The 21,214-nt window shown below is 36.6% G+C and overlaps 1 protein-coding gene across 1 annotated transcript in view; it reads right to left on the reverse strand.

Moving 5' to 3' along the window:
* Positions 1-1,442: 1,442 nt before the first annotated feature.
* Positions 1,443-21,214, reverse strand: part of LOC117330135 (urea-proton symporter DUR3-like) — a 44,188-nt gene continuing 24,416 nt past the window's right edge. The window contains exons 3-7 of the mRNA XM_033888353.1: positions 12,189-12,305; positions 9,766-10,399; positions 9,371-9,536; positions 8,678-9,102; positions 1,443-6,033 (exon numbers count right to left, since the gene is read on the reverse strand). Of these exons, the coding sequence (XP_033744244.1) occupies positions 5,372-6,033; positions 8,678-9,102; positions 9,371-9,536; positions 9,766-10,399; positions 12,189-12,305 (2,004 nt within the window). The 3' untranslated portion in view covers positions 1,443-5,371. The remainder of the gene's footprint in view (positions 6,034-8,677; positions 9,103-9,370; positions 9,537-9,765; positions 10,400-12,188; positions 12,306-21,214) is intronic.

Here is a 21,214-nt window from a genome sequence, read left to right on the forward strand (position 1 = left end):
TCTCTCTGCGCTGAACCAGCTCGTCTGAACGGTGTCCTGGTTAATAATGGTTACTAGCTCGTCTGAACGGTGTCCTAGTTAATAATGGTTACTAGCTCGTCTGAACGGTGTCCTGGTTAATAACGGTTACTAGCTCGTCTGAACGGTGTCCTACTTAATAATGGTTACTAGCTCGTCTGAACGGTGTCCTGGTTTATAATGGTTACTAGCTCATCTGAACGGTGTCCTGGTCAATGATGGTTACTTTAGCTATTCTCTCTGCGCTGAACCAGCTCGTCTGAATGTTGTCGTGGTCAATGGTTCATTTTGCTATCTTAGTCCTTGTGGTGAAATGACCGAATCACGAGTCTTTGAATTACTAAAATGAACTCCCTCCCTCTCTTAACATTTCCTCTTTCATGCCTTATACTTTTTATAGACGGAATGTCTTAGTGATGCAGTGCGTTCACTACCTACATAATATTTATTGATATACTCGTTAGCCAGATTTAATTCTTCCCCTTATATATTTTTATGGTCGAAGATCGTAAGATAAATTTTACACACAAAACTTGGACAACAATGCAGTTCCCTTAATTAGGATATCTTTACAACAAACCTTGTAAATAATGCAGTATGACCTTGTGCTTAACCTTGCGAGAATGTCTTTAACTATTTTTTAAAATGTCGTCTTTCTATGAAAGGATACCCTTATCCAAAATCTTAACTCTTTAAATCTTGAATTCAATTTGGAAACAAATTTAAGGAAATTTGTATCTTACGGTGGACCTGAATTCAAATGTCATTTTAGGTATATACAAACTTAAATCAAATCCAGCAACAGATTTTAGATTGTAACTCATACTCGTATCATAGAAGTATGCATGTTTTCATTGTATCATAAATATTCTAAATATATATACAGCTGACCATTTTGAGTTATGTTCTGTCTTGGACTCCACAAAATCACGTTTTATTCTTAAATATTTAATGTAAAAGTCAAGTCTTTTTGGTGAAGATTTAACCCATAAGATTTATATAAAAAAATATTTTAAAAAATGTATGCATTGATTTGACTTCTGAAAATGTTAAAACTGACTGGTCAACTGAATGTCCTGTTTAATGACAAGATATTTATGACAGTTTCACGAAAGGTGGTTGGTGCGATAATTTTGACCTGTCTATAAAGGCAACCTGTCTATAGTGACCGTTTTCCTGGCCCCCTCCTTGACGGTCTTTATAGACAGGTTTGACTGTATAGGGAGAAGGCATAGATGAGCTGATGTATCTTGTGCCTAATCCTTTATTATAAGTTTCACTATATCTTTAAATCAAACCATATAGTAAATATCATAGTAGTTAGAATCATATGATCTGGGTGTTTCTATATATAACTGATTTTGTAGTGATACACATGTTCTTATTCAAACTTGTACAAGGGTAAATCATAAATCCAGACAATATTATGATTTTATTTTTATTTAATAAATCTATTCCAATATACAAACACCACGCGACGGTTTTGAAATACATTTCCTATCAAAGCACTAACGCACACTTGATACTTACACAACATATATTTCTTGATTATATATAGTCTACATCACACACACTGTTACGGAGATACAAAATCCATGGGGCCTCTTATGCCCGTGCTGGTAAATGTATATTCCAGTCGGGCTATTTCTAGGCTACTGACACAAAACAACAGAGAAAATACACCTGTACCTCGGAACGATCCTCCAATATATCAGATAGTACCACACAAGTGTGTCTACAACTCATCAGCTGAGTGGGTAACATTTCACACAGATTATGTTGATGATGGATCCTCACATACAATGAATGCATCATGTGGGTATATACGAACGTGATGATTACGACATCCGCCATATATATGTCGGATACCAAGATAAAGGCGGGAATCACGTGCATTTGGGGCAAAATTTGATATGGATTAATCAAAAGTTATAGACCTGATTATAGAGAATATATTACATCTCTGTACTCTGGTACTCTCAAAACCAGGTTGCTCTACACCTGTACGCTGAATGTTCCAATACTATCAATAAACCACAGGTTTACTTAAAGGTTTATTTGTCTATACTTTAAACTTTGTAATATAACATATTTTTACTTCAAACTTTGTAACAGATTCAAACTTTGTAAAATTTGTCGTCACATCAAAACGTAATATAAAAAAATATGCGACATTAATACGTCGCGATATGTGACTGTTGGCATGACTTTGATATGGGTACACAGTTACACACCTTGATGTGTGACTGGTGACATAACTATGATATCGGTACACAGTTATACACCTTGATGTGTGACTGGTGACATAGCTATGGTATTGGTACACAGTTATACACCTTGATGTGTGACTGGTGACATAACTATGGTATCGGTACACAGTTATACACCTTGATGTGTGACTGGTGACATAGCTATGATATCGGTACACAGTTATACACCTTGATGTGTGACTGGTGACATAACTATGGTATCGGTACACAGTTATACACCTTGATGTGTGACTGGTGACATAGCTATGATATCGGTACAGAGTTATACACCTTGATGTGTGATTGGTGACATAACTATGATATCGGTACAGAGTTATACACCTTGATGTGTGACTTGTGACATATCTATGATATCGGTACACAGTTATACACCTTGATGTGTGACTGGTGACATAGCTATGATATCGGTACACAGTTATACACCTTGATGTCGGTATACAGTTACTCGAGGAAATATTTCACTATGCCGATAATACGCTCTGACGTGTGACTAGTGATGTAATGAACAAGACATAATTCAAGGTGACGTCATTATATATTCCTATCGATTAAGGGCATTTCTTATACCGAAAGTTAATTATTAAAGTGTATAGTTAATTGTCTTTATCGGTTACATAATACAAAGTAGTATGCTCACATTGTCATAATGGACACAAGACACTCTCAAACGTACCCAAGTAACAGAGAATGTGTGACGCTTGGTCAGTCCTGGCTGAGCATCATCCAGAAACACAGACGGAGACTGATTTAATCATCAAGGAATCACAAGGATGTGTTTATATATCCATCTTAACAATATTGGTAGGCTTAATTGCAGAACAAATTGAGTTATAAGTGTTTTTACAGTGCTCTTATAGACATGACTGAATGATATACGACATAACATTGAAAGTATAAGTACACAATCAAACAATGACATCATAGTGGAACAATTTACAAGTCAAATAATAATATTGCCGTTCGAATACAATATTCATATCCCTGTACAACAGAGATGAATTAGTTAGCTCCATGTCGTATCCTCATAAATGGCATCCTCGAAATTTGAGGGGTTGGCTTCACGGACGATCTTTGCAATCCATGGTGAGATAACTAATCGAGATCATAATCCTAGTACTTCTAACACACATACATGCTATAATGTATGTTGAAAATGGTGCTACCAATGGAGTTGAGGTAGTTTACTTTATCCATTGTGGCCAGTAAATGTTCCGGATACCAAGTCATGTAAAAATAATGTTAATGAAGCGCTATTCATATCATTACCACGAATGACATTGAACTAGTGTTTATATACAAATGCAAAATTGTAACTTCCCCAAATAACTATCACTTTATCATCTACTTTACTATCAATCTCTTTTACAGCTGGGCAGCAATCTACTGATGCCTTCAGAAGTCAATGGAAATCACCAACAGCTTACATCACAACAATTTTACAGAGAGGGAACGTTAGGAACAACATTTTGACAACCTTTCAGTTTGGGAAGGAAAAGGTGAGGAGAGGAGACCATGGTGACAATCATTTAGATTAAAAGATTAAGAATGATATATTGATTTTTTTGACACCATAGTGAAAATCCCTTATAGGGAGGGGGCAACATGGTGACAGTCCCTTACATTGAGAATGATATATTGAACGTCTACTTTTTTAAGAAGGCGATGGCTTTTTATCAATCCGTTTTTTGTTTGTTTTATAATTGTATATCAAAAATCTTTGATGGATCACCATACCTCACTACTGTAGGTCAAGAAATTCCCCCCATATGGATATATCCTTGTGTCCATTAGGATGCCAAATGACAGACTGTGTTGTTAATATTAAGCCAAGGGTCCCTGGTACTAAGAAATACCCGTACAGGTCAATATTACAAAATAAAAAAAAAAAAAAATAAAAAATAATACAATGAAGAGGTGGGGTATTGGGTCTGACAAAGTAAGTTTTTTTCACTCGCTTTTTATTTGTTCGAGTTGAGAAATATGTAGTAAATCCTCTTTCATGGTCAATCATGACCATGAAAGGGATGTTTTTGTGCAGTGGACTGTGGTAACAAATGCTGCAGAAGGGAAATATGATCAACAATTAGTCAATAAAGCGGAAAGGATAAAGCCTGTGGCTCACAGATTTAAAATTAAATAAAAAAAAAAAAAAACAAACAAACGAAAACTAAACTTAGAAATGATAACAAATAATTACCAGGTTAAGTACTGATGAAGTCGATACAGATGAAGGGGTTAACTTCAATGACACATTTAAACACAAGAAAAAACAACAAAATAAAAATTGAAATGATGATTAATTTAAAAAAAACACATTTTAGTGGACAGCATACCTTACAAATGTATACACATTTCCCCTATTTAATAGCGATGATAGACGTCCTGAGTGACGTCATTTTTATTCACATTTGGATAGTAGACAGCATGACTACTTTAAACGCATAATCTGTTGATGTACGGAGTCATACGAGCTGTAGGGACTGGAAAGGCATTATGTCACGATAGATGCTGAAGGAAACCATTTGAGACAAAAGTCTAGAGGATGGAAGTAATATCAAAATGGCGGCGCTAAGCCGTTTTCAAAACAGTTTAAAAATATAATCTGAAATGGTCATACCGTTCAATATTATCATATTAGAAATACGGATTCCAGTTCATATTTTGTTTATAGAACAAGAGCGTCATATTTAGGTGTTTTTTTCACTTGTTATTATAGTGACATAACAGCAACGTTCATATTATAAAATAATGTCTAGTCTTCATAATAATCATTTCCAATACATCCCCTTAACTAACAACAACATATGTCCGTTGGCTTTCCTTACATGATAATCCCACGATATTTAACCGTAGATAAAGAGTGATTTCCAGATAACGCATAGGTGATTACGGAGTAGAAGAAACGCTATCGTCGTGAACAGTTGCTTTTGACTAGATTTCGACATAGATTAAACCGATTTTTAATTGATCATTATTCGATGTTTGCATGAAATGTATTTTCTTCAATGCCGATGTCTAGCGAACTATTGCTCGTGCCCTTGTTCATTGGTAAGCACATACTCATATAGCACTAGCGAACAATCTTATAACTTAGCTACGGGCGTGGTCCCGTCTAACAGAGTCTTATCAGTGATCTCGCTCATAGGTTGTTCTTCCAGACAACCGTTTGTGTAGTCCTTCTGTCGCTCCTGGTTCACCCGGTACTGCTTCACTATACGAGTTATCTCCTCTGCCGGCGGCGCAATAATGACGACAAGAGCCATGATGACAGCCCAGGCCTGCGTAAACCCAACCCACACCACAAACTGAGCCTCGTCCATCATCGGGAAACTTGCCATGATGCCAGGTATAATAAACGCGACGATAGCGATGCTGCACGTCCCTCCTATATACGCTGTCATCTTGGCCTTGCGAAAAGTAGACGACATTTGTTCGAACGTGGGCTTGGTGTCGTAGTGGAGCCCTTTGAGCTCCTCTCGGTAGTTGAGTTCCCACGGATTCAGAGGGTTGTCGATGTCATATAACTTCTGCCACTCCACATCCTCGTCGGAACTGGATTTAATTTGATTGGTGAATATAGACACGACTATGCAGCAAATCAAACTAGCTCCAAAGCTACAACAGGTGCCAGCTAAAATGGTATAGTCTTGTACGGTGTTGAGAAGGAAGTTGTTGAGTCCGCCCTCGTACATAGACGCGACCGCCAGCGTGGCCGTCACACCCAGGACGAGACCAGCCAGTCCTCCTGTAATGACACAAACATATTCAATTTTAATTCACAAACTATCTTTCATCTTAGATCACTGTCATTAAGTCTTAGTTTACTAGGTGACTGTGCAACATAAATGTTGCTGTGATTGTCTTTTTGTAACTGTTAAGGATTCCACACGTTTTCTAAGTTGCTCTAAGTACATGACGTAGCAGTAATGTTTGCTTGTGTTTTGCTTAGTCGCCTTCAGTAATGCGAAGTCCAAAAAAGAACGAAATATTTACAGAGGTCTTTGAAAACAATCTCGTTTAAGTTCAAGACAGTTGGAAAGGGAAATCGTAACGCTTATACGGATTCATTTTAACGAAGGTGTTCCTGATGTGCTTACTTGTGAAAACGCTACAAATCGAATTTGTCTTTCGGATTGTGGTCGTCTATGTTCTAGGTTATGTACAGTGTGTTTTTTAATTTTTTTTTTAGATCAGTTATTTTTCGCTTGAAAAGTATGTATCTATTTTGGTACAATCAAAATTTAGCGTATGACAGAATAGCGCCATGATATGAACTTGCCACGATGTTTGCCATAGAAAATAAAGGAAAGGAACTACAATTAGGACAGTATTAACTTAGAGGAATGCTTCAAGCGCTAAAAACCCCTCAAATAAGATTACCGCTTAAATATTTACGTTTACACTGTCTTGTGTATCGCATCTACATAAAACGATATTTGCCGTTAAAACACGACGTGGAAGTTTAACACAATTTTCTTCGTATACAGCAAGAATCATGTGTATGTAAGTTTAAAAGATTGCGGATTTTGCGTTGCAGTGTTAAAATTACGAGCTAAAGGTTAGGATGCAACTGATGAATTTCATGTATCTCTACTGAACGCGATAGTAATAGGTGTTTTAACATAAACAAAAAATAAACAAACGTTTAATTGGGATACAAATATAAACATTAAAAACAGGAAATGCACTGACAGTTGGAGTACTTTTAATAGTGACACATTTGCGTCTGTTAAACGAACACTTCTGTTTTCAATTGAAACATTTTTAATCAACCAACATACCATCTATCACCACTGAAAGAGAAAATTTGTCCTGCCTTGGTAGATAAATGTCTGCGTTCATTTAGTGCTAGCCTCAATCCCCTTACGACAGACACCTTCTGTGTGCCTTTTCATAGCAGAAGGTTTTTTTTTGTGCCGTCTGAATACAGCGCTGAATTGTCTACAATCTAACATTAATCCGAAATCTTTTTATTTTGTTCTTTATTTAATTCCCAACTGTCAATAATTGTGCTTTTATATTTCAAAAAGCAGCAAGCACTTATACTCTAAACAGACGTGACGTCACAGCGAGGCTGTTGAGGCAGATAAGAGTTTTATGAGGCCAGAGTCTGGTGATTTATCGCTCATTGATTGGTTTACAAAATACATTAATCACTTCCACAAAGACACCAATTAATTGATACGTATAAAGGCCAACTGGGAAAAAGAAAATCCACCTTCAGTTTATAGGTTGTTAAGGGTCGTGACCTATGTGGTCTGTACTTTCTATTACCAGGCCAATAAACGGTTGGTATAGAAGGCGCCATTAGCAATGGGGGTTAAAGCGAGGCGCTAAGTAGCACACGAATGTATGAAGTTGATGGCTTTCGGACAGGTGGAATGATTGGCACTATTCCAAAAGAAGAATTTGTTTATTTTTCCTTTTCGAAATGGCTAACACGTGGGAATAACTCACTGCCAACATAAACATCAGCGCCATTCTACAGCAGGTCTCGTGTTGGATATATTATATGTTTATATGCTAGATTTTACCTGTCACTGATTGAACTCTAGTAACAATAAACTGACAAGGTTCCTACCGACGATATACAGAAACTAAACCTAGTATGTAATGGAACACAAACGAGCATTAAACATTGTGTGTCAAACAATGTAAAATAACGCGGGGTTTGGGAATCGAAATGGATACAAAATGAAAAATAATACACGGGAAATGAGCGGAGATCAACACAAGCGGTTAATGCTTTAATACCCAAACGTTCCTTTGCAAATTATACGGTCTAACCATTGTGAAATCAAGCACGTCCTGTGGCAACGAGGGGGAGATGTAGATTCCCGAGGAAACTAGAGCTATATGATTACACGATCAATTAGAAGCGTTAAAAAGCTTTGATTTGCTGGATTGTACGGTTGAAATTTGATATGTATGCTTGTAGGTCCAGTGTAATATAAATCCACGAAATCAAGCACCCACGAAACATGCCCTGATATCGATATGACCCAGATATCGATATGGCCCTGATATCGATATAACCCAAGTATCGATATGACCCTGACATCAATATGACCTTAGTATTGATATGATCCTGGTATCGATATTACCCTGATATCGGTATGACCCTGGTATCGATATTACCCTGGTATCGATATGACCCTGATATCGATCTGACCATGATATCGATATGACCCTGACATCGATATGACCTTAGTATCGATATGACCCTAGTACTGATATGACCCTAGTATCGATATGACCCTATTATCGATATGACCCTGATTCAAGTATTTGCTGTTTTATTCATATATATATATATATCATTGTTTATATCTTGTTTGCATTTGATATACAGTATACAATATAATATAATTATAATTCGTAATCCCTACCTGAAACCAGTCCTTTGGAAGTCGCTTTAACCCATAGGATAGACAGCATGACGGGCGGGAAACATGGGATAGTGAGGATGGCGCCCGAGTAGAATATCCAGTTGAGATCTATACCGGTTTCAAATATGATAAGTCCAAGAGGTATGATTGAAATAGTCACCCAAATAATACACCAGTTCTTAAACTCTATTAGGTAGTCCTGATACTGGCGGTACCGACCATGGATCGGGCACTGATAAGGGGGTTGTATACCCGACGTTGACTTCCGGTTCACTCTGCGCAGGTCCTCGACGCAATGGTGACATCGACTTACGCTGCGACACTGACAAAGCTGGTCCCGCTCAGAGTCGTTAGCGTATGTGGCTGTTATCGTCTGCTTCTTGGTTCGACCACACAGCACGCAATGCGTCCTCTTCAGTCCTTTACTGGAACAAAATAACATTACAATTATAAGAAATTCTCCCATGTTTAAAAACAGTAGAATATCCAAGTGAAAACAATATGATGAAAGTTAGGCTAATTTCTAATATGATTACGTAAGCCAGTATAGCAATTAGCCTGGTATGATAATTAAGAAAAAGAGGTAAGTTGTATAAGTATTAATTAATTAAAGTAAAAAGTCATTTATTCGTTTGAAGGAGGAACCTAATATTTGCATAAAGAAAGCTTTGTTGATAATGTTGTTTTTTTTACCGGAATGGCCTAAGGTAGGTCTGGTATATGTCGTATACGACGATTGAGGAGATAGCCATCACCTCCCCGGATCCAGTAGACATCAGAGCCATGGCGCCCATCGTTAGGATCAGAATCCCGCCAGCAGATCCAAGGATCTTTTCAGCGATCAACGGCGTCACCAAACCTGTTCAGAGAATATTTCGTAAATAAGCACCCCCTGATATTTCGGCATCACCAATTATAAAAGATGGTGGTTTCATTTGGAAGTCTTGTCATTGAAATGGATCTTACGAGTTATATTTGAGCAAGCTTCCAGCTGTTGAGGCTGTGAGTTTAACAATTGTTAATTAGACATGTGCACAGGGTTTACATAGATTGTTCTTACTATTGTTGCGATTGATTGTGTGATTTACCTTGATCGAGTTGACCGGCGTTGAGAAGATGTGTGCCGTTTTCAGCACTGAGAGCAATATAGGCCATGCCTGTGGTGGTTGCCATGGTTGAGGGGATGGAGAACCACATAAAGCCGGCTAGAAGGAAACCCCACACACCTTGTACTGGTTTGGCGGCGATTCTGCTCTGCCAAGACGCTTGATCGCAGTATGTCACAGCAGACGATACAAACACTTCAATGACGCCGTACAGTAGCGCTACTCCAGACCGAAAAGTAAGGAAACTATACTCAGCATTCTCTTTCGGTCCTTTTACACAAGATATAACTTTATACATTTTAGTGACGTCACCGATATTCTCAAATTCACTCTCACTGTGAAGAATTTTAACAACAAACACGATTAAAAGTGTGAACACTAGACATGCGTTGAAATAGGAAACGTAGAATGTGGTTCCTATCCCACCAATCAAAGAGTAGGATCCAAACAGGGTTGCCATGACAAGCAAGCAGAATTCATCTGACGCGTACTTGGTCAGTGATTGGATAGTAGCTCTTCCAGCCAATAAAAGGCCAATCATGATGACCAGGTTTGTTAGGAGGGCAAAACAGCAGAAGACGATGTGGGCAGTTTTTCCAAATCTAGCATGGATGACCTGTAATTTATAAAAGATAATCTGGGATTTAAATTTTGTAATAGCTTTCGGATTTGTCATGATTATTCTGCTACTCTGTTAAAATAAATTTTAAAAATAAAATTCACATTACCTTTTCAACACGATTTGTTCTGAAAATCATGCTAACAATTTAAAGTGAGAAATAACCATAATAAATATACAAAGCAAAGGAGCGTCCATATCAATACTACAAATGGACATTGCGACTTTGCTAGGCAAGGAAAAGGATAGTACGGTTCCATCTTCGTGTGTAAAAGTGTAACGTTTCCGAGTCACTTGTGTCAAATTACACCCAAACATTATACGTAATGGTATTTGTTTGTGATTGTCATTGGCTACTTTCATGGGGACTCGAAAGATTTATGATATTCATAAAAGTACGATAAACGGTTTCATTAGGTCATTGGCCTACACAAGGTCACATGATCTAGAATGTAAATCTCTACATAGCTCCACATAATCGGAATAACTGTCGCTCGCCTGGTTTCATTTTGTAAGTAGTTAATAAGAGGTAGATGCGTATATAGAATATGTTTCAAATGGATTTCAAATGAAACATTTTTTCGTTCAGAAATAGGGACATGTGCACAATGCGTGTATGATAATCGATAGAAAAGTGTGGTATGATTAAAAAAAATGTTTCGGAAATAAAATGGGAAATGCAGTTCAATCACAGGATTGAGCGGAAGTGAACAGCACAGATAGTTCAGGTAAGATTTAAGTCAGTCACGTGTCTGCCTCACAACAAGCATTGAGTCTTTAGATTGAAGAGAAACATCTGTTTGATGTTACCTATCATAAGCGCTTAGCTTTTAATCAATCAGATTTAGGTTTTTGCAGTACGGCTTCTATAGCGAGCCCAAACTGTCGTGCAAAGTACGAGTAAACCAAAGTCTCTTTAATAGCACAATACTTAACAATCAATCGGCTTCGAAGCAATGCTTGAGCACTTTATATTAATCAAACGTGTTGCTGATCTTGCTCGTTTGTAAAACGATCAGGTAGAAGATAAAACAAAACGTTTCACAGTACGGAAGTAAGGCATGTTTGTGTGCCAATAACACTCCATCAACAAAATTCAATGGCTGTGTTAAAATGTCACTTTTGGTTCAAATAACACATGTAAATGACCTAAACTAAAACGAAGTGTTGTTTAAGATGCTTAAAACGACCTTTCCAACTATGTAATTCAGCAGAAACCATTTCAGCGTCATTTTAAAGTTAAAGAATGAAGACCAACATAATGAATGCTCCTTTGGTGATACACTATGTAGAACAATATACCTTGATGACCTTCGTCTGTGTAGTTCTGATATACCTTATTGCAGGTCAACAGTCATAGAGCCTGAATTCAGGAGTACATATATACTGGAAATCCTGTCTACAAGATTTTCAGAAAATTGCAGGAAGTTGTAAAGGACCGTAATAAATGTATTTGTGATACATTACAAGGTACATCATAAATTAAAGCTGTGATATATACTTCAAGTTATCTTATCGAGCGATTCGACCGTAGACTATGTAATACAAACACCTTATTTCGCACCATAACAACATAACATGTACATTGTTTTGAGGACTGAGTATCGACATTTGTTTTTTATACTATAAGAGTAACGTTGTCACGATGCCCTTCCTGGCATAGTGTTTACTATTGCTGTTCTTTCGAAATGTTCAGGAAGCAGACTGACTATTATACGAGATAAACTTTTATTGGCAGCTTAAGCAAAATCATAGCGGTTTTTTTTATGAGACTGAATTGCTTTACCTGTAGATAGGTCTTGGCTCCCGGTGCCCGGGTTTTAAACTGTACTGAGAAGATGGGGAAGATGAAGATGTTGATCATGATTCCAACAGCATACCAGAAAGGTCCGGCGATTCCATTCTGTTAGATATACAAAGCAAAATATATTAGTGTTTCCAAATAACAAGTACAATGTTTAACATGTACAATGTATGACAAGTACAATGTTTGACAAGTACAATGTTTAACATGAACAATGTATAATGTTTGACAAGTACAATGTATGACATGTACAATGTATGACAAGTACAATGTTTAACATGAGCAATGTATAATGTTTGACAAGTACAATGTTTGACAAGTACAATGTTTGATATGTACAATATATAAGATGTACAATGTATAACATGTTCAACATATAACACACAAAATGTATAACAGTTACATTTTCAGACATTTAACGGAACAAGGTACGCCAAAGCGAACATTACATTTGATATACACTCAAACTAACACACGATTTAATCAACAAAAATAGAAAGAATAAAAACTGTACGTGAATTACTAAAATTAACTTCAGCACGCGAAACGAAACAAAATAATAAAAACGCGAAAGGGAGCGTACACCGAAACGGACGTCAAATTCATTGTTATCATCGAAATCAACGTAAATCAAAACAATTGTACACAAAGACGAACATCGAATTCACTACACTCTTAAACTTGAATTTGATGAAAGGGAATATTGAAATTGATACAGTTGTACGTCCATGACCCCTTTATAAGTACGGGGTAGGTCTCGCGGTAACACACTGCTAACGGCTTGTATTATCTACAAATGTATATTAAAACCTATTGACCAATAATCAACACTTCACAGGATTCTGCCTGCAGTGTGTCGATAATCTACCAAAAGAGAAAGTAAACAATGGCATCTCTCCATGGGTGGGTGGGCGTGCCGCCATGTCTCAGGAGGAGGAGGAGTATCGAATATGTTTAGTTCAAAATAAAAACTTCAAATGCAAATATTCACGAAACTGCTTTAAAAAGTTAACAAATAACATTAAGCTGCCTTTGTATGCGTTGCGGGGTTAATTATCTGATTTGATATCCAGTGTAGTCCCAGGGACGTGATGTTTATCGGCTACTTTGCTGTTCATACTGTCTCCAGCTCAACGTTTCATTCCCAGCGGTTTGATAAGATTGTCGCCCATGAACTACAACGGCTAATAAATCTATTAAATATAGTCGATAGCAAACGTGGAATTTACAACATTTAAAAGATCAATCAACTGGAATCAATCATGCTTCGTTTTGGATGTATGTAATCACACTGTAAAGTTAAACATGAAACAGAAAACGCCGGTTTGGAACCGACACGACTGTTCTGCTTATGGTGGTATACACCGTACACGTTTAATAAACAAACACCTAGTCCAAGTAGATCAAGCCTGACAAATATTTAAGAAACTGCTTACATAAGTGTAATAAAACCAGAAATCATTCCATAATGGAGATAAATAATTAAAAAGGGGTACATATGAAGAGAAATTTTTTTATGGATTTTCGTAAAAGATACAATATTTCCTAAATAACCATAGTTGTTATATACCAATATCATTGTGTGGTACGGACTCGAGTAGAGTAGGAATAACATTGTAATCCTAGCCTTATACCGATGTGTATCCAAAATAGGATAAATGAATAGGAAAACATGCTTTAAATGGTTAACGGCAATGAATACCGAGATAATAACGAAACTTTAATTCAAACTCAAAATCGATTAAACGAGTGCAAAACATAAAAAAAAATGCGTTAAGACTCCTGAAAAAGTACGAGGGAAATAAGCACCGTACAAATCTTGGTTGAATCGACGACACCCGCCATACAAATCTTGGTCGAATCGACGACACCTCTAGTACAAATCTTGGTCGAATCGACGACACCTCTCGTACAAATCTAGTTCGAATCACAGGCGTCTGCAACTGGTTTGTATTTATAAAAAAAAAAACATTAGACCATATTCCTACTATATCAACAAGGTTACACTTATCTTTCTTAGAGCTGTTTGAAACAGACAGTCTGATTGGTTGACAAATATATTTAGTATTGTTTACAGAGCTGTCGATCAATCAAATTGCCCGTTACAAAACTGCTCAAATTATTTCCTACTTCAGTTTCACAGTCGATGTATAGTCGGCTATCACGACCGTTTTTGGTCCATTTTCTCACCTTTAAATAATTGCCACGCGACACAAAACTATCATGCATTGATATTCAAGGATTCTAAACCAAGGGACGATACTGAAGCTTATGTGCATTTGATGTTTTAGTCGGATTGAACTTAAATTCGAAGCTCATCACTATCTTCCAACTTGTCAGGTGTTAAGCCTTGTTGATAGTAGGAGTGGGGGTGAATGTATTTTTCTATAAATACTAACCAGGTGCAGACGTCTGTGATCAAATCGACGTCATCCGTCATACCAATCTAAGTCAAATCGGGGTTAGGTCATAATTTCAAATGAGAGCTAAGATGGTGACAATGGAACCACTAGGCACATCAACAAGCATCAAACATGTCTGACTTCATATCGCACAAGAAAATAGAATGTTTGTAAATGTGATCTTGATGTCGACCATTAAGATTTACCATAGTGTCCATCAACCTGCTTCTCTGGGAACCTTGTGTTGTTAATTTCAATGTCAGTAGTAGACATCTCTCACTGAAATCGTGACCGTGGAAATAGACCCTTGAATATAGAATCAACTGGGACATGTAAACACCGTAGGTTGGGGATGCAGGGATGATGCTATCTAGGAATGTAAAATTAGCAATGGTATATAAAAGGTATAACAAAAACAAATATGATGTGGAATTCCCATGAAATACCAGATGATTTCTTTTCGCTCTTTTTTTCAATATTGGTCTTAACCACACCTCTTTAAGTTATAGAGCATGTCCACAATTGGTGGGATCCTGTAGTACAGGGTATATCAGTTTCTTTATATCATCAAATTTGGTCATTGAAAAATAGTTCTCCTTTCTCAAGACTATATCAGCTAGGTATGTATTCATATTGACCGAGAAAGTCCGAAATAAGGATCAACAGAAGGGTGTTTACACCTTTATGACGCCATTCTTACATTATTGATGACATTTATTGAACATATCAACTGTATACGAGGTATGATTTAATTTTACCAAGATGGCTAAGTATGGTGGTTGAGAAGTCCTGCTCAGGGACACGATACCAGATTTACTGTAAGTACGATTGATTCTAGCCACTCTAATTGACACGGGTTGTCCTCTTAAGTGAATATTTATTCCGGGCAGAGGTTTTCAATGATAATATTTCCTAATCAAATTGTGAGGCCCAATCCTTTACAACAAGCACGCCGTCTCTTGTTGTCGTTGATAAGCATATTAGTTATAGAATCAATTAGTCCCATACGTCTTGGCATTCTTCAGCATGATAAACTTACAAAATCATCAAATTCGAACAAGCTAAAGGGGAACGAGGAAATAGGAGTAATGAGGGTATTAAGACGCTAGGGGCGCTGATTGCATTGCGATGGAGATAGAGGGTAGGTAACGGTAAAATGATTCAGCAGCTGACACACAAGTGTAAATTTGATTGTTTATTGGGAGGCGGAGGAGAGTAGGCTGATGGAATACATAGCATTAGCAAGGCTGATTGTCTGTACAGTGCGCAATGTTAATCGGAGAGCGGAACACCGCCCTCTGATGGCCGTATACCGATCACAGCGCCATCTGAAGATCGGACATTGGGGACATCGCTCCTGTGGGACGAAAGTATATCCCAACCGATCGCAATTGAATTGCCTAACTGACGGGGGAAAGTTGACATGAATTTTTCAAACACTTAATATTTTAATGTTTGAAAATATGAAGCGTTCTGGTAATGTTGTAATATTGAATAAGTAGGATACTTCTGAAAAATCGTTTTGGAATAAATCAAAAAGGACCACAATAATGAGAGCGCGGGTTTTGCGTGATATTTGTAATTGTATCCCGTATTATATTTATATATGGTCATTCCAAACATCAAACAAAGTATATGGATAACGTCAAAACTAAGCGACTGTTATTTTTGTTCTAATATGTGCAGACTAAAAAATTCTATCGCCTTATCGATTGTATTATGAATTTTTGTTATATTTCAGTCCAATTATTCACGTAGACAAATATATCAGGCACAAAATATGGTTAAAGTGAGTACATTACTACTGTATATAACATTTATTGAGTGACGTGGGGCACATTGGAGGATGACCCAAGGTTGACCTGGTTATAGGATCTTACTCTAACCAAACTAAAAGTATGCCTTTGAACGGGTCTGACGTTTCCACTCGGAAACATCCGAGCTGCCGTCCACTCGGAAATTCTCGAGCTGACATTAGGTAACAATCGGATTACATCTGTACCGCGGCATGTTGGTGATTAAACCCACGGGTTGTGTCAGCGCGTACTTACCAAGGTTTGAACACCACTTTTGAGTTTTAAATCGGGATCGTTAGAAAGGCTATACATCGGTATTAGTAAGCAGGTATGAGATCTTAGCACTAGAGACAACAAGCCTGAACTGGGTGAACTTCTCTGATAATGCCAACATGCCGTCTATACATTAGCAGCCTAACTTCATCCTAGGCTAGGTTACATAAGGGTGTCTGTATTTAGCCTTCCCTGAACTAACTTCAGTGTGTTTCCTATCTGCAACATAGTCATATTTCTCTCAATTCAGTTTATCTAAAGTATCCAGGAAGTCTATACGAAAATTGAAAGAAAAAAAAACCTTTAGATAAAATAATGGGCTAATTGTCTTGATTATGTATGTAGTATGTAGATTTTATCTGTCATCTTTCGGTTAAGAAATGTCGGAGTCCTATCTGTAACATTCCGAAAGTATGTTTTATATGTCAGTCGTAATCAGAAGGTTTTCAAACCGAAAATTCTTTTCCCCGCAATGAATTCCCTATCAAACTGTCAGAATTCACCACTTAAAGGTAATCATTTTGATATCTCTGAACATAATGAAAAAGAACCAATTTTTCTAAAATTTTCATAAAATGTTGTGAAATTATATTCCCGAAAGCCGAAGGTTATTCGAATACAACAGTGCCAAAAACTTAAATTTTATCTATAAAAATTTGTATAACAAGGGCAAAATATTAACAAATAGTTGATAAGATGTTTTGACAAATAAGAACATTAAGATAAGGTTTTCCGGAAGGATAAGTTCTCACGCTCTGATCCCAAGGATACCGGACATTTCAACGAGCGTTGTCGCACACGACAAACATTGGGGCGATCAAAACACATTCCATTAACTTTATCAATTAACATCTTCCATCGGCAAGTGAGATCTACCTCAGAAATTGTGATACTTGGAACCGCATATTGACTATCAAATCAACTGTCACATGTGAACATCACTAGTTGTGAGAACGGAAATGCTACCATTCAGAAATAGAAAACTAACGATAGTAAAATTAATTATCATGTAGCCTATAGTTGCAATCGTTCACTGTTCGTTACGTTGCGTATATAATATTTATTCAATAAATTTCTTTTTTTTTTGTATTTTGTTTGTTTGTTTTTTTTTTCAAAAAAACATATCATCGATATATTTAAACGTGAAATTGAAAGACTTCATTAAGAATGTTAACCTGTTCTGATAAGCTTTGCTATCTCATATGAGCAAAGCACAAGCCAGCAAAGAGAGACACATGTATACTGTATTCCCAATAGCTTGCTAATAGTATGTTCTAATATTTTGCCACAAAACGCAACATATTGTCAACCAAGAACTAGATCCCCAATTTCATCACCAGTATATAGGAAGCATGTAAGCTTCGACAGACCTTTGGTGAAGGATATTACTTATATAGATAGCACATACTCTCTTGTTGGCAAATTCGACTTTCAAGAAGTGCTAGGTTGCTAGTGCAGCGTAAAGGACAGGCTTAAATAGTCTAATTTGTGCCACATCATCTGTGATGTTATTCAATCTCCAAAGGTCACCGAGAACAGTTTTAGTTACATTACACAGACAGAGGACGGGAAAACAGTGGCAAACACTCAATGATTTCTACAGTCATCAAGGTTTACCCATTCTGGTTGGCTAGTTGTACATACTGTCGATACCAAAGCATGACTTAAGATAACGGTGACGATTTATGTGTCACAAAGGATATTTTTTCTGTTATGTGAACACTGTCTCATGCCTTATGTCTTCAAACTAATAACAATTCAAATATTTTGTTATTGTGTAATGTAATGTCTCGTGTAAATGTGCATCGAGCGGTTCACAAGTCGCTTTGCCTGTGGAAACATCTGACGATTGTCGGGCTTTCAGACTTCAACATTTGATGTTGCTCGCATAATGTATCTTTTACAAAATTATGTTCAGTATCAACATAGATAAGTATTTTTTTTTATTAAATTGGGGTATACATATATGTTGTTATATTGACCAGAAAGATAAAATATAAACCTCCGTCGATATCGCAGCATCTTCACCAATTCATAATTACATTCGCTTCAAAATAGATCAACGGAATTCAATTGTTACATTATAACAGCATTGCAAACATTTCGTGTATACTTACAAGCATGAAGACGGGGAGCATTGGGATAGGGACTACACTTAAGGCCACTCACCTTTGAGACATCACAACCTAAGTAAGCTTTTATACGTGACCTATTAAGAATATTTTGTTGTTGAAACGAAAATAAATCTTTGCATATAATATACAAATACCTAAATGGGGCAAATTCACCATCACATATTAAAACAGAAATAATGAAATAATTAAGTTTATTCAAGCTAACTGGTGGCGTAATGTTACACCCCCTACACCCATAGACATCAGACCTAATACAGTATTTCATTAATATGGACACGTCTCATACCTACGAGTAAATTTAACTACAGATAACACAAAAACGTCGTTCGAAAGTATCAATACTTGTTCAGTCATCACATTTTCATTGACTTGTAAAACAGCGTGGATACTTTGTATAACATAGACAGGGACTATTTTGCTTGCCAAAGTTTACATTATTTATTATATAATGGTGAACAGACGCTTGATTATTGCTATGTTTTAACTAGTATTGCAATAGATAATCCGATAGCATCAAACATAGCAATGACTTAATACAGAAACCAGAGAGCTTACAAAAGCTGCATATTAAAATCGTCCCGGGACAGCATCATGTTAACCTCGATCTATATGATATTGAGATTGGTGTTAATGTTAATATAAACTCTATAATAGATCAGACATCACTTCCCAATAGGCATTCTCAGACATTTTGTCTGCATAATCTTCTAGGTCAGAACCGTGTAAACACCCAGAAACACGTGTTTCCAAGTCTGTGTGTAATCAACCATCGTCGGCCCCCTCGGAGTCTTCTCTACGTCTCGCTCGTTTGCCTTCAGTTTTTCATGAATATAGTCTTTTTTTATCGAGCAATCAAAATGCTTCTTGTTAATGAAGCTCTTGTTCGTCTGGAAAATAGAAACGGTATACCAAGATGGCTGCGCCGATTTATAGCCATGGTTTGCTATCTGACATCCTGCCAAACAAACCAAAGAACATATAAACGACGTTTCTGATTGGTCAGGTTTCCCGTAGCCATTTTCAAAGGAACCAATCAGGTTACTGGATTTTGTTCATGAATAACTCATGAATACGAGAGTTGTTGTACCAGTGCCCCCACAGGATTGTACAATCGTAGCGATGCGAAGATTGATCACGTGGGTACGATGCCAATCAAGAAGGCCTAGTTTCTCTAGTAAAGTAGTACCCATCGTATTCATGTTATAAAATGTGTCAACGTTCTAAGTACACGTTGAGGTCCAATTCATCAACCCATCATCGGAAATTAGCAAACTATGTTCTCAAATTAAATCATTCTAAGTTTTGAAAAACGATATGACAGCTGTTTTCCAGCTATGGTACGAGTTATACGTCCATATTGTTGATCCTTGTATACATTTAATCATTAGTATAGTCATACAAGTTGGCTGATAATGATAATGTTTGTACTGAATTTCTTTCGCTAAATCTTGATGGCAGTATTTCTTTAAACTGCATTAACCGTATGGTTAGTCAATTGAACCACTTCCTAACTTTAAAAACGCTTAAAATAAGAATGCAATGAAATATGCTGGACTTTTAAGGCATTTACGGTGGTATACATGCAAGAAGTTACAGACAAATTCAAATGTTAATGCACTACATGGAATATACTTGTGTTCAGTAGTGTGATTTTGAACTATTTGGTTCAAATCACCTGGTTATATTGACGAGCTGGACGCGAAGGTCTTGATGACGTCGCATATGAACCTATCATACATGTTGTACATTATGTTGTTATGAATTTTGATGACATTTTGATAAATTTTGATGACCTTTTTAATTTTTCAATTTCTATAAATTTTTAATTGGTGAAAATACTAAGTGTTTCTTTTGCATTTGCTTGTGAATTTGGTAAGATACCTCCCTGTGTGTACGATTGATGCCTTCAGTAAATATACAATATAATCTATAAGGAGTATTTCACTGCAGTTATACACAATTGGAAAATCATAAAATAGTCCTTATATGTAATACTATGTTCTTATACAAAAAATATAAAGAGAAAATAATGTCTTCCTACATTAGAAAAATCTACATAACGGACTATGATGTTACGTCCTACATAAGTTCCAGTGTGTAAGCCTAAATGGTCGACCTATTCATAATAAACATTAACAAACTTTTTTTAAGACTAAATAATTGAATATTGCTTTAACATATCACAAATTGTAACCGGTAGATTTGGTCCGTATGGAATGTTTTGTTCAATTAACTGACCTATGGAATGTAGTTATGACGTAGACGTTTATATACAAATGTAAACAATCAGTGTAGATTATTGTATATAACCAATGAGAAATAGACATTTGGATGTAAGCACATCCAACAATGGACATTAGATACACACGGGCATTGAGAAAACGTAATTTGTGTTTACACAT

Source organism: Pecten maximus, chromosome 6, assembly GCF_902652985.1.
Source record: "Pecten maximus chromosome 6, xPecMax1.1, whole genome shotgun sequence".
Lineage (NCBI taxonomy): Eukaryota > Metazoa > Mollusca > Bivalvia > Pectinida > Pectinidae > Pecten > Pecten maximus.